Genomic DNA, 13919 nt, shown 5'->3' on the forward strand with positions numbered 1-13919 from the left:
CAGGGAAGTTAAGATTTTCCCCATAGAGTTCCCGCTGAGCCACTACCCGCTGCTAATTAACTTCATGCGGACAAATTTTCAAGTGACTTGAGGCTTCTGCCTGCCAGATGGCATTTCCGAGCTCATGGTTCCTTCCTAGTAGAGTTCAGCAGTTCCTAATGCCATCCTTGTCTAGGAATTCATCCTGGAGGAGTCTCGGTAGAGCTGGCGGATAACAAGTGGACGTGACCCTGTGCTGCCTGCTCCTCGGGGTCCTCCTGGATGGAGGTCAAGGCCAGGTCAGCCACATCTGCCAATTCTTGCCCCAGCCCCACTGCAAGCCGCAGGGCTGCGGCTCAGTGGGGAAGAACAAGGAGGTAGTGAGTCAGAAACACCCACAGAGCTGCATGCAGGTCAGCCCATCAAGCATGCCACTCAAGGCCGACTGCAGGAATGAACGGGATGCTTGGAAACACCAAACTAAAAACATTAAAAAAACAAACAAACAAAAAAACTCTCAAAGACAAAAGGCACAAAAATACTCATTCAGAACAGAAAAGGTAACCTCACCTACCGAGAGCTTCTATCATCTATATGCTCAACCATGAGATTAAAAAGTAAGTAAAAGATCCCTGCCAAGGGGTTCATGTCCTGGGAAGAAGAAACGAATTACAGTGCACGGCGGCCAGGGAGGTGGCCCAGCTCTGACATGACATCATCAGGAAAAACAGCAAAATACGCGTAACTAAGAATGACCTCTGTAGCATCCGAACACCTCTTCTTCTGGCTGAACCCTATGCACAAACAAACGCTTACCCAGGAGCCCCCAGCACGAAGTGGGTGGGCACAGGCTCCTTGACAGAGTCACTGGTTTAATCCAGTTTAGGCCCAAAAGGCCAAGTGACATGGCCGAGGTCTCAAAGCTAAAGAGAATTCAGCAGAGTCTGGATTCAAACCCGGGCATCCAGGACCGTAAACCTCTACTCATCCAGTCAAGCCCTAAGGCCGCTGGGCAGAGGGCAGAGTCTGCGCCTGATCTTCCCCAGGTCCCAGCCCGCTGCGCAGGGTCACCATGAGCACAGGAGGCATCTGGGGAGAGGATGCGTCCGTATTTCTCAATTCCTAAAAACACACATCAGCATACTATCTACTTAACACCCAATATCAGCACTCTGTGCCCAACTCCTTTATTCTACTGGCCGTAGAGCAAACGGCCGAACACACAGAGCCAGGACCTCACTCCTTTCCCAGCTGGTGGCTCCCTCCCTTACGCTCCCCCAGCCCCGAGAACATCCGTCTTTGCTAACACTCAGCACTGTGGCTGGGGCTCGACAGTTGGACAGAGCACGTCCTCGTACCCATGGCTGGACCCCCGCGTCAGGTAACCACTGCTGCACGACTGACTGTCTTAATATCGCCAACACAACCATGCACGTTGGAGGCGAGGACCACATCTCCTTTATCTTTCAGTTTCTGGCAACACTGTGGCCCACAAGAATGTGCATTCAGACTAGCGGGGAGGCAAGGCGATGGAAAGCGAAGTTTAAAACTACTTTCCTACCGCCACCTGCAAGCCCATCAGGCAGGCACGATTTCACGGTATACACCTACAACTTCGGCGTTTTTTTTACTGAGGTCATCTGTTTTGTTGAAAATTATTTGCCAACTTATAATGAAAATACTTCAGCTTGACTTCTCTAGGCTAAGGGGATTTTCTACTCTTTCCGTTTGAGCCTTCCCACATTTCTGCTCTTTGTACTTAAATAATGGAAGTTCCTTTGTGCTGTGTTCTAGAAGTCTGAGAATTTTTAGAACTCAAAACAAGTTTTCCCACAGAAAAGTCAGAAAACAAAAAGCTGACATGAAGGGCACTTAGGTTCCCACGCCCGGCCGCGCTCTGTGCCGTACATCGGAGAACAGCCACGCTGTGCTGCCTTCTGCAGGGAAAATGCCTTTCCAATTCCAGAAGGGTGCCCAAAACACCTACTCCCCTTCCTCTCCTACGTCTCCATTCCCGTCCTCCATTCCCACCCTCTCTGCTTCCCTGGCCCCTCCTCCCGCCCATTCCACTGTCCCTGGGGACCGAGATCCAGCTAAAGCCTGCACAGATGTTCAGGTTCAAGAACTCAGTCTGGGATTCTGCCACAGGTGGCAGAGGACACAGGGATACTGTTAGGGCAGCCCTGAGATGGAGTTAAGGCTATAAAGGAGACAATGAAGCAAGAGCTTCAGGAGATGACCGCGAAAGGGACTGCTGTCAGGCACGAGTCACAGTATCACTCGTCCATTTGCTCATTCATTCATTCAACAGATGCTTCATGAGAACTCGTAAGAACCACGCTATATTCAGAAAACACAAGAAGACACAACGTGGCTGCTGTTTTGCCTCCCAAGGGACCTTCAGAAATATCTGGAAACGTTCATGGTTATCACAACTCAGAGGGAGTGGGGGTGGAGGCACTACTGGCACCCAGTGGGCAGGGGCCAGGAATGCCACTCACCATCCTCCGGTGCCCAGGACAGCCCCCACATCAATGAATGATCCAGCCCAAGATGTCAACAGTGCTGAGGCTGAGAAAGCCGGCTTTCAGTAATGTATGACAGCTCTTCTTGAGAAAACTATCACACTTTGGAGTAATGTTTAATGTGACAGAATATTATTTTGATCTAATTCTATTACAGGGAAATACATATTGATACGGGAATAAAGAGCAACACTTACTTGTGCATGTTCTCCACTCCTATTATGATCATGATACAGTAGGAAATTCCACTCTGTACAAGAAAATGTAAGGCATACCTATAAAAAGCAAGAGCGCTGTTAGAAGAGAGGCACCCATTCACAGACATCACGATGAGACCATTGAGACTACAAAGTGCTTACGTATCACACGGAACGTGTCCAGATAAAAAGTAAGGAATCTGACTTTCACAGCCTAGAATTCTGTGAGTGCCTCAGAGGGAGTCCCATATCACAAGCCCCAGAAGAGCCAGAAAAACGAAAGGAAGCCCCATAAAGGCACACTCAGTACCCTGGCATTCCCCGTCTCCTGGCTACACGAAAGCGCTGTGGGGTTATGTGACTCAGGGATTACAGCTTTTTTCATAACTTGGGACTCTATGAGGAAAAGGAGTAATAAATCTGGATTTCAGAAAACTTCTGAGAGAAGAACACTAGTTACTTGTTTTCCCAAATACCTAAAACTGTTTCTCACAAAGCAACAAAAAGTACCAAACAATAGCACTGACTGAAAGCTAGGTACACCCACATCTAGTTATCCGGAAAGCACGATGGCTCAAGTCAAATGATCTAATTCTTCGCTTGCGGTCACCCATCTATAAAACATTCTGGCTGCAGTGACACCGGATTTTCTAACGTCCCAATGCGGAAATCCACCCTTAAATGAGAGAACTAATTTATCCCTTCATTTCATAAAATTCAGGCTAACATGATTAGGGTTTCTGGTTTTAAGCTCAATCCAACCTATCCCTGAGACCACGCATGCCTGGGCACCCAGACGGGTACCCCCAACTCCCTTTCCCCTCTGATGGCGTGAATAATTTATGAAAAAAATTTCAAACCACTGTACACAATTTAAAATATAAACAAAGATCTTAAGCTGTGATTAAAATTACTTTTTAAGCTAATCATTATAGGATAACAGGCATCTCTAGTGTGGGAAAGTTACTTAAACCTTTGAATAAATTTTTCCATAGAAATATTATCAGTAAGAAGGAGGCTCCAAGGCAGGCCCACAGAAGAAACTTACTGAACCCAATGAACAGAGGATGTCAGTCAGTCTGTCTGTCTCCCCCTCCATCTAAACACACATATCACACAAAAACAATGTTGGCTGGAATACTACTGTCACTAGAAGTCATAAGAAAGCAGAAAAACACATCCGAGTATAAACGGAAACAGAAGGAAGCTGAAGAACCAGGATCAAAACACACGCGTGTCTGATGAACTATCCCCGTCCCACCTGCTGCCAGCACGGACGACTCACTAACAGATCTACTGGGGAAATGACAAGGAGGATCACTACATACTTTTAAGGGCTTTTTAAATTGAGAGTAGAATTAAAGATATTGGTCTTAAAAATAGTTTTTTTGAGGACTTTTTTCCTTTTGTATGATTAGATTTCCTTGGAAATACAACAACTCTAGAAGCGACAAGTTCTGTTTCTCAAACTGGGCCATGGTTCCTTCCAGACTCCCGTGGCTTCCCCACTCAGACAATGTGCCTGGCAATCGGACGGGGGCGTGGGGGTGACATCACACCGTGCCTGCCTCCTGTCGTGCAGGCCTCCCTCGCTGTGACCGTTCGGGTTTGTCATCTGAAGAAGATCTCCGCTCGCCTCTGCATCATCGACCTCCATAAGCCTCGAGCGGCTTTTCCACTCATTCGTGGCTCTGAGGCCTTTCTTCATCCTCCCCCCACGTGCAGCCCCCCGCATCCTCTCATTAGGAAAAGGAGCATCATATATGCGGGGGAGCCACACACTGTTCGGGCTGAAGAGAGGATCCGTGCAGGGTGAGGCCTGGGGTGTGCACAGTACGCACCCAACTATTACTAGTAAAGTAGACATTCAAGACAGAAGGTGGCCTAACATCTTTCCTCTAATCTTCACTGTTTTAGAGTTGCAGAAACTCAGTCCTGAAGTCCCATGCCCGGTGAGCACCCTAACTGACGTTGAACTCCAGTGGCTTCTTCCTGGGCCAGTCACCCGCCGGCTGACTCTTGAAGGGGCGGAGCGGGCTGGGGCCCCCGCCGGGGCTTCACGCCTCTCCAGCCGCCCCAGGATGGGGAGACCAAAGTGAGCCTTTCTCTCAAAACTTCTGGGTTTCTTTAGATGACACATCTTATTTTGAATTTCAAATCATACCAAACACAGGTGTAAATTTTATGTTTAGCAAAAAAGAACGCAAGTTTCAAAAAGAGTGAGAAACCCCTCCCCGCGCACTCAGCGGATCCCAGCGGGACGCGTGTGCTCACTGGCGGCCGCCGTCCCGGGCACGGGGGATGAAGAGCCAACGGGCTGCGGTCTCTGTGAGCAGAACTTGCGGGCGGGAGGCGAAGACACACAATGACAACATTAATCCTGCGCAACAAACACTAGAAGAGAGACTGGACAAACAGAAAGTCTCCAATCCGGCGTGCCCACCGGACTCCGGGAGCGACAGCGGATAATCATGACTGCGGTCGTAGCCCAGGGTGTCCAGGCTCACAGTGAGCTGGCTCCGGCACTAAGCTCCTCTCTGCAGGGTGACACCTTTCAACTCTTGCCATGATCACTGAGCCCCTTTTGCAGACGAGGAAGGTGAAGCCAAAAGGCTTGGAGCTCCATGTCGCCAGTCACTTAAGAGAGCTGGCGGCTCACAGCGCCCAGAGCAGAGTGCAGTTCTGACTCTGGAGTCCAAGCTCCACTCCACTAGCTTTCTTGGTGATCGGGGATAGTTAAATCAACAACTCAAAGTATAAACAAATTCTCAGTTAAAACAAACTTGCAAATGATGGTTAAAAAAAAAAAAAAATCCGAGACCAAAGAGAAGTAGATAAAATGATCAATTCTATTTAGAGAGTACTAACATATGTCTCCCAAAATGGAAATTGTCAAAATCAATAGTAGAAATGACTACCTTCGAGCCTGAAAAAGCAAAGCCCTAAACTGCAAACTGAAAGGAGCCTCTACTTACCCTACACATTCCAATTAGCAAAGAGTTCTTTAGACCTGGTACAGAGCAGTTAAAAAAAAAAAAATTCTCTTCCCAAAGAAAGAAATATAAAATGTTTCTTCTTCGAGGAAAAAAAAAAAGACCAGAGAACTCTATTTTGAAAAATCCTCGTTCTCACGTATGATTTGAAATACTAAGGATAACGTAAGGTCAGCTTCCTCACTGCACTGTGTGTAAGGCATCCGAGAAGGTTTTTTGGCAAGAAAACACCTCCTTAGTACAGAGCCCTAAGGAAACAGAGAATGCTCACCTTCACAGTGCTCCTTGCTGCCCAACCCCAAAAGGCACTACTTACATTTCCTTTTTCTACTGTTTACACTGACCACTACATGAATGGTGTCCCTGGACTTGGCCACTCTGAACTACAAGCCTTCCTCAACCCCTCTTTAAAATGTGCCCCCTAGGGGCACCCGGGTGGTCCAGTTCGGTAAATATCCAACTTTTTGATGTTGGCTCAGGCCTGGAGCTTAGAGTCCTGGGATCAGGCCCCATCTCGGGTTCCTCGCTCAGCAGGCTGTGTGCCAGAGGATTTTCTCTCTCTCTCTCCCTCTGCTCCTTCCCCTGGGCACATGCTTGCATACATTCTCTCTCTCTCAAATAAATAAATCTTTTAAAAAGATATTAAAAAATAAAAAATAGGGCACCTGGGTGGCTCAGTCAGTTAAGCGTCGGCTTTCAGCTCAGGTCACGATCCCAGGATCTTGGGATCAAGTCCTGCATCACTGGGCTCCCTGCTCAACAGTGAACCTGCTTCTCCCTCTCCCTCTGCTCCTGTCCCTCCTTGCATGCTCTCACGCTCTCTCAAATGAATTTTTAAAAAACAAAACTTTTAAATAAACAGGTAAAAAATAAAACGTATCTCTAAAATACTGGAGCATTTAAGGGTGAAATATGTAGACTGGGATATGATTCTAATTAATTCAGAAAAATAAGTTGGGGAATAAATAAGAAAGGTGGAATTTTCAAAACTGTTGAAGCTGGGTAATGGGTATATTTGAAAAGTTTGAATTTTAGAAGTTTCATAATAAAAATAGCACATATATGTACACACACACACAGGCATGATTTATGAGAAATGTAAGTAGAATCAAAGCCCGTATGTGGGAACTGAGAGATGGGCTCCAAGCCTCAGGACAGATACTGCCTGCTGGCCGCGCCTATCAGAGGACTGGCCACCTGCCAATAGGGCAGAGGCTGAATACATGATCCTTGATTGATTTTTTTCATTAGTTTCTAGGAAACATTTGCAATTGCCAGAGCCAAAAATTAGATTAAGAAATACCAGCCATAGTCCAGCCCTCAGAAGACTCACAAAAAGTCCTCGCACAAACGCAGAGGTGTACCAAGGTCCCGCAGACCCTATCCCCCACGACAGGAAAGGAAGCACAGGTCCAGCCAGTGTATTCTCCCCGCTCGGGGAGTTTTCATCTCAAACAAGAGTCTTCGGAAGAGCAAACCCGCAAGGCCTCATCTGTGAGTGGGCTCACGGGGCAGCCAGTGAGCAAGCTGCAGAAGCTCCCACTTAAAAAGGACAACTTGGAAGCAACCACAAAGAGGCCCTTCCCTGAGAGTCTCTGTGGCTTCGCCAAGATTGTGTGTTCTTCTCCTGATTCGCTTCTGTCACCCAACCAGCCACCCGTAACACGCAGGAAGGAGGGGGTTTCTGTACCTGAGGTTTGTCGGGAAGCCCTGCGGTTGGGAAGGGAGCTGACCGAAGGGGACACAAACATCTAGAGGGTCATAAAGAAAAGCTTTCCGTCATAAGGAATTTTTCCCCACCAAACACAAACAAAAACCTCTTTTTACGAATGGCAGAATCTAAAAAATGGTAATAGTTCTATCACTGGGCTGTACCAGACTCTTAAAAGCCTTTTATAAGGCTGTCTTGGCATAAAAGATGTCAAAGTCGGTGAAGAGAACCGGTCAGGACAGAAGGAAAAGTCTGTATGTCTTTTCCCTTAATTCGTGCTATTTGGTACACTGCAATAGCAAAGTGCCCTCTGAGCCCAAACGGAAGAGACAGAGCCCAATCTCCACACTTTTTTTCTATTAAAAATAAAAATATAAAACTTTACATATAAAGGTAAGAACAAAACTCATATCATGTATCTTTGTACACACCCAACCACAAAGATGTCCAAAGGCTTCATTTAAACATAATCAAAACAATTACTTACCATCCAAAGCAAAAAAGTGCAAGATAAAGGCCCAAAAGGGTAGCAACGACATGTCTTATAAAAGAGCTAGTTTTGCTGGAACGTAGATAAGTTCGAAACCAAACAGCTGCTAGCAAGGCAAAGAGTTGGCACACTACAAAGTTGACCTGTAAAGAAAAATTAAAATTCCATATTAGCAACACAGACTTGACTCTTTCATTTGATACAACATTTAAATTCTCCGGAGAAAAACCCCGAAGCTATATAAAATTAAGATCTCCCAAGTTTACCAGAGAAACAGAAACAAAAGCAAAAATTGGGACCTGGGCAGGGATGGCAGCTCCCCGTTCTGCGAGATGGGCGGGTGCCCGCCACCTGTGCTCCAGGGTCAGGTGGCACCCATCGTGGAAAGGCCTGGAGGGGCCTGGAGGAACCTTAAGGTCATGGGAATGCAGACCCAGAAACCGCACAGGGCACCCTGTGGTATATAAGCGAAAGAAAAGACCGTGTCTAATGACACAGGCCTTCCTCTATTAGAAAAGCACGGTTCTGAGTTTTTCCACATATCCCCTGGGTGGGATCTGGTCAGGACCCCCAAAGCTCTGGGGGAAGGCGTCCTCCTCCATGCGGAGTTCACGGCCACTCCACAGAGGGCGTCAAAAAGCACGACGGGTCTCAAACCACTGCTTAGGAACGGCAGGGACCAGCTGTCTCAGCTCTGGGGGTGCTCAGGGACCGGTTCAGGAGGCGGCAGGACGAGTGACAACAGCGGAAGGCACCTTCAGCAAGCAATGAGGAAACACATTCACCCTCAAGCCCACCCATGCCACAACTCGCAGAGACACTGCGCTGACCCGGGGACAGGCTGACGTCCACGCCGCCGCTCTTCTCGCCCGAACATTCTACCCTCGCAAGGCGGCTCGTAACAGGCTAAGACGAAGCTCTCTTTGGTATTTAAAGATGCAAGAAAAATCTCTATTTCTTTCTTATGGATCAGATTCTCACAGACTATTAAGGAAAATAGGTCTTAAAATCAAAAGACATGGAAAAAAAATCCACTGGACATGAGGAACTTGCCAAAACCATGAAACAACTAAACCCCTGTTTCAGGCGCCTCAGGGTGAACCAATCAGACCATCCTCATGTAGACGCTGCCACAGATCTCCAGAGACATCTCTGCCTAGAGACAGCACAACTGTGTGCTTCTCTCTGCACTACCAGGAGAAAAACAGTTGAACATTGTTGTACTTGGTCTAAGAGACCATTGTTCTTCGAAACAGTCAGACTCGATACAAGTAAACTGTCATTCCAACAGGTTCTAAGCACTTCTTCCCTCCTAAAGGGTTCTAACAATATATTCTTAAGCAAAAAGTAAATACATTGGAAAAATAGATATTTTTCATATAAATGTTACTCACATCTGCAAAGCTTCTTACAGTTTGAAACCTTCCTTTTGAATATCCTTGAGTTCACCAAAAATGTATTAGAGAGCATCTACTATGGGCAAAGCGTTAGGAACCCCAAATATGCACAAGTCCCAGACCTGGCCTTGGGCAACTTTGGAATCTAATGAAAAAAGAAAATAGGTACATAAGGAACTTCAACATCTTTTGAAAGGTTACATGAGAAAGAACACCTCACCAAAGGAGAGAACAGAGAGGGATGAATGTCACAAGGCTGGTGACAGGATTTCCCAATCACAGCTGACATCCACAACCATCTGAGGAGTTTCTCCCTGCCTCCCTCCTTCTCTCTCTCCTCCCTTTCTCTTTTCATTAGTGTCTAATACACTAAACAAAGTGTGGCAATTATCACAGAAGCGTTCTTGGGCCACTGACATACAAAATGTTGTATCTTTGTAAATATCCATTTCAAAACCATCATCTTACAGATAAAGAAAAGGAGATCACGTCTTAACTCCAGCCACTGAATCAAAAATCTTCAGGGTAAACCTAAAAGTTGATATAAAAAACAAAAAGAGAAAACAACCCACCCTCTAATGATCCTCGAGGTGTAAAAACCAATAGTGTTGGAAGGTTAGGTAAAGGGGCATTTTAAACAAACAAATGACACACACACACACACACACACACACACACACACAAATAACATGAAGGAACAGGCATTTCTGCAAAGAAGACATCCAGATGGCCAATAAATGCATGAAAAAGTGCTCAACACCACCAGCATCAGGGAAATACAAATCAAATCCATAATGAGATAGCACCACACACCAGTCAGAATGGCTTAAATTAACAAGTCAGGAAACAACAGATGTTGGCGAGGATGCAGAGAAAGGGGAACCCTCCTACACCTCCAACACCTGTTGGTGCGAATGCAAGCTGGTGCAACCACTCTGGAAAAGAGCATGGAGGATCCTCAAAATGTTGAAAATAGAGCTACCCGACAACCCAAAAATCACACTACTGGGTATTTACCCTAAAGATACAAATGTAATGATCCGAAGGGGCACAGGCACCTAAATGTTTATAGCAGCCATGTCCACAACAGCCAAACTATGGAAAGAAGCAAAATGTCCATCAACAGATGAATGGATAAAGAAGATGTGGTATATATATACAATGGAATATTATGCAGCCATCAAAAGAAATGAAATCTTGCCCTTTGCAAAGACGTGGATGGAACTAGAGGGTATTATACTAAGTGAATTAAGTCAATCAGAGAAAGATAATTATCATATGATCTCACTGATATGAGGAATTTGAGAGGCAGGGGTGGGGGGTCATGGGGATTAGGGAAGGAAAAAATGAAACAAGATGGGATCGGGAGGGAGACAAACCATAAGAGACTCCTAATCTCACAAAACAAACTGAGGGTTGCTGGCGGGTGGAAGGGAGGGAGAGGGTGGCTGTGTCATGGACATGGGGGAGGTACGCGCTATGGTGAGTGCTGGGAAATGTGTAAGCCTGATGATTCACAGACCTGTACCCCTGGGGCAAATAATACATTATATGTTAGTTAAAAAAAGAACATGAAGGAACCACTGAGAAAGGAAAATGCAAATGAGAACATGGAATCCTGGGAGGGTCAGGATGGAGGGCTGGAAAGTGAGGGCTCTACGTGTCACGCTGAGGGGTTTACAACTGAGCCTGTAAGAACTGAAAAACCACTGGAGATTTTTAAAATGAAAAAGTGATGTGGTCCATGCTCTCCTGCAAAGGCAGGAACAGAACAAGGACAGGTGGCTGCTATCCCAGCCTCCCTGAGAAAGGAGCCCACAGCTGCAGGGACACAGAGAGGAGAGAACCAATTCAAAAGATGCTCAGGCCAGAGGACTGTCAGGTCTGGTCACTAGACGAGGGGATGAGCGAATGTGAAAGCCAACTGGTTGTTAATAAATAAATGATAACACGGTAAAAAAGGGGAATATCCAGAGCAGAAAGTCACATTTTATACATAAGGAAACTATGTCTTAATGCTTAGGTGACCTGCCTAAAATAAAGAGCTTAAGAATAATTAATAAATTATCCACTGTTTGGCCAGGACAACTGCACAGGAGATACAAAGATGCATACAACGTGTTCCTGCTCCAAAAGAACCAAAAGAGTGAGTCATGGACACAGAACCAGAGGACAATTTAAGCACCAAAGCTCAGACCCAGCGGAAGCCGACAGAGGTGCCCTCCATGCCCTGGACCTGGGAAAGCAGCCCCAAGGCATAGCCCACATTTGAGCCTTGTGACTGGGCTGGGGAGGATAAGGACTGGACAGCCAGACAATGGCAGGAACTCTAGGAGGAGGGCGTAGCACAATTCATGTCCAGAAAAGAAGCCTAAGTCCACACAACTATCTTACGTAGAAAAAACTAGAATACGTAGATACCCGGATGTTCAAGCAACTGTTCTGAAAGGCCTTCAAGGTAAAACTTTGCCAAGCTGAAGCCATACCTCAGTCAGTCTTTCATGGGGGGTAGGGCTGGCAAGGGCAGTGATTATGAGAGGGAGAGAGAACGAGAAAGAAGGCACACACCTATGATGTCTAGAGATACGTCATGTCCTAGGTACTTGACACTGGTTATCTCATTTAATCCCCCAAACAAGGTGCCATTTCCCCATTTTACTCAACCAACTCCAGGTCAATTATAGTAACAGGTGGCCCCCCACTCTCAAATCCAAATCTGACCGGTTCTAGGCTGTTCCATGGCTGCCTCTCTACTTCCAGAGAATGTCTGAAGGTCAAACTTGATTGCTGCAGAAAAGTATTTTAGAAACAATGCTATCTGCAAAACACTGCCATCCTGTTTAACAAAAACATGGACAACTGGTCATATCCAGTTGCTAATAAAGACAATAAAAAAGATTTGTGGAGTTCATGTCCATTTGTTTTGACGCGTGACAGGTCACCCCTTTCTACAAGATTTCTTTCAGGTGGAAAGAAATTTAGACTAAGAAGACTTACTGTTCTCTTTTGACAGCTGTTTTGTTGAAAATATACATGCATGACCTGATGTGCCTTCAAAGAAACCGCTCCCAGAAATCTGCTTCCCTTCCTCTCTCTCTGCCTGCCTCTCTGCCTACTTGTGATCTCTGTCTGTCAAATAAATAAGTAAAAAAAAAAAAAAAAAAAAAAGCACAAGCTGAAGAACAGAAGAAAAAGCCAAACTACGTATACCTTCCTTCATTATATATGTACTTGCTGTCCTAATTACGGACCTGCTGTGTACCCGCAATGTGCTAGACGTTAGCATGGTCTCCACATGACCTACTCATGGATGCTGCATGTCCCTAGTTGTCCGGGCTCAACAAACAGCTGGTGAGCTTGACACGCCCACTTCCTCTAACCCTCAGGACCATCCTGGGGACGCAGGTTGTGCCACTCTCCACACGCTGCTCTGCTTCCCTGAGCACATGCACAGAACCAGGCATCAAAGTGTCAGACTGGTCACCCCTAAGAAGGAGGTCATGGAGAAGTGGTGGACTTGAAGTACCCCAGTATTTCTGATGCTGGATGTACAGTGAAGCTCCCTGTGCAAAGCCCTCTTTCTGGTTCTATTCCTTCCAGTTCCCCCATAAGGAATAACTATCAGCCTTAAGATTTAATAGTCTCATGAGTATTTTCATATTTTTACCATCTCTGTAATTTGCAAAGTATTGTGTTGCTTTGATCTTGTTTTTAAGATTTTGTTTATTTTGTTTATTAAGATTTTGTTTATTTATTGGAGAGAGAGAGAGCACGCACAAGCAGAGGGAGATGGAGAAGGAGAGAAAGAAACTCCCTGCTTAGCGTGCAGCCCCATGCGGGACCTGATCCCAGGACCCGGAGATTATGACCTGAACCAACGACAGACACTGAAGCAACTGAGCCACCCAGGTAGGTGCCTTCTGAATGTTTTGAATCTTATAAAATGGTAAAAGACTCAAAGGATCTGCATCTCTCTCCAACTACCGACATTCTAGTTCCCCTGCCCCACGTTCTTGATGGTAGTTGCTACTGTCAGACTTGTAATTTCTGCCAAGCTAACGGATGTAAAATATATATCTCTTTTTTCCTGGTGGCTTTCCACTGATTACTAGTAATCAGTAAAAATGAAATAGCATTTTTCATGTTTACTGGATAGTCCGTATCCTCTCTAAATCCTTTGTTCATGTCTCTGTTGGGTTGTCTTCTCAGTGACTTTTTTTAAAAGACTTGTTTATATATTTGAAACTGATCTTTACAAATAACTTCTCTCGGCCTACGGCTTGCCTTTTATCTTTGTTTATGGTGTTTTATTCAATAGAAATTTTCTTTATGACTTGTGTGCCCTTCAGTTTTTTGTTTTGGATACAGCGGACACACAATGTTACACTAGTTTCAAGGGTAGGACACTGATTCCACGAGCTTGAAGATTATGCTATGCTCACCACAAGTGTCGCTGCCATATGTCCCCATCAGTGCTGTTACAATTTCACTATTGTATTCCTGATGCTGTGCCTTTTATTCCTGTGACTTACTCACTCCACTGCTCCATGCCTGGAGCTCCCACTCCCCTTTGCCTGCTGTGTCCCTCCTCTCCCCCATCTCTAGCCTCTGTTTTCTGCACTACACA

At 45.8% G+C, this 13919-nt stretch overlaps 1 protein-coding gene across 3 annotated transcripts in view; it reads right to left on the reverse strand.

Annotated features, from left to right (window-relative positions):
* The window catches only part of MBOAT2 (membrane bound glycerophospholipid O-acyltransferase 2), a 115930-nt gene that overhangs the window by 60607 nt on the left and 41404 nt on the right, over positions 1-13919 (reverse strand). For 2 of the 3 annotated variants that reach the window (XM_082743650.1, XM_082743648.1), the window contains exons 2-3: positions 7893-8038; positions 2702-2779 (exon numbers count right to left, since the gene is read on the reverse strand). In XM_082743650.1, coding sequence (XP_082599776.1) covers positions 2702-2779; positions 7893-8038 — 224 coding nt within the window. Of the gene's footprint in view, positions 1-2701; positions 2780-7892; positions 8039-13919 lie in introns of those variants that run through there. The other variant, XM_082743649.1, reaches the window with a different exon arrangement.

This window comes from Mustela nivalis (assembly GCF_964662115.1).
Source record: "Mustela nivalis genome assembly, chromosome: 8".
In the NCBI taxonomy this organism is placed as follows: Eukaryota; Metazoa; Chordata; class Mammalia; order Carnivora; family Mustelidae; genus Mustela; species Mustela nivalis.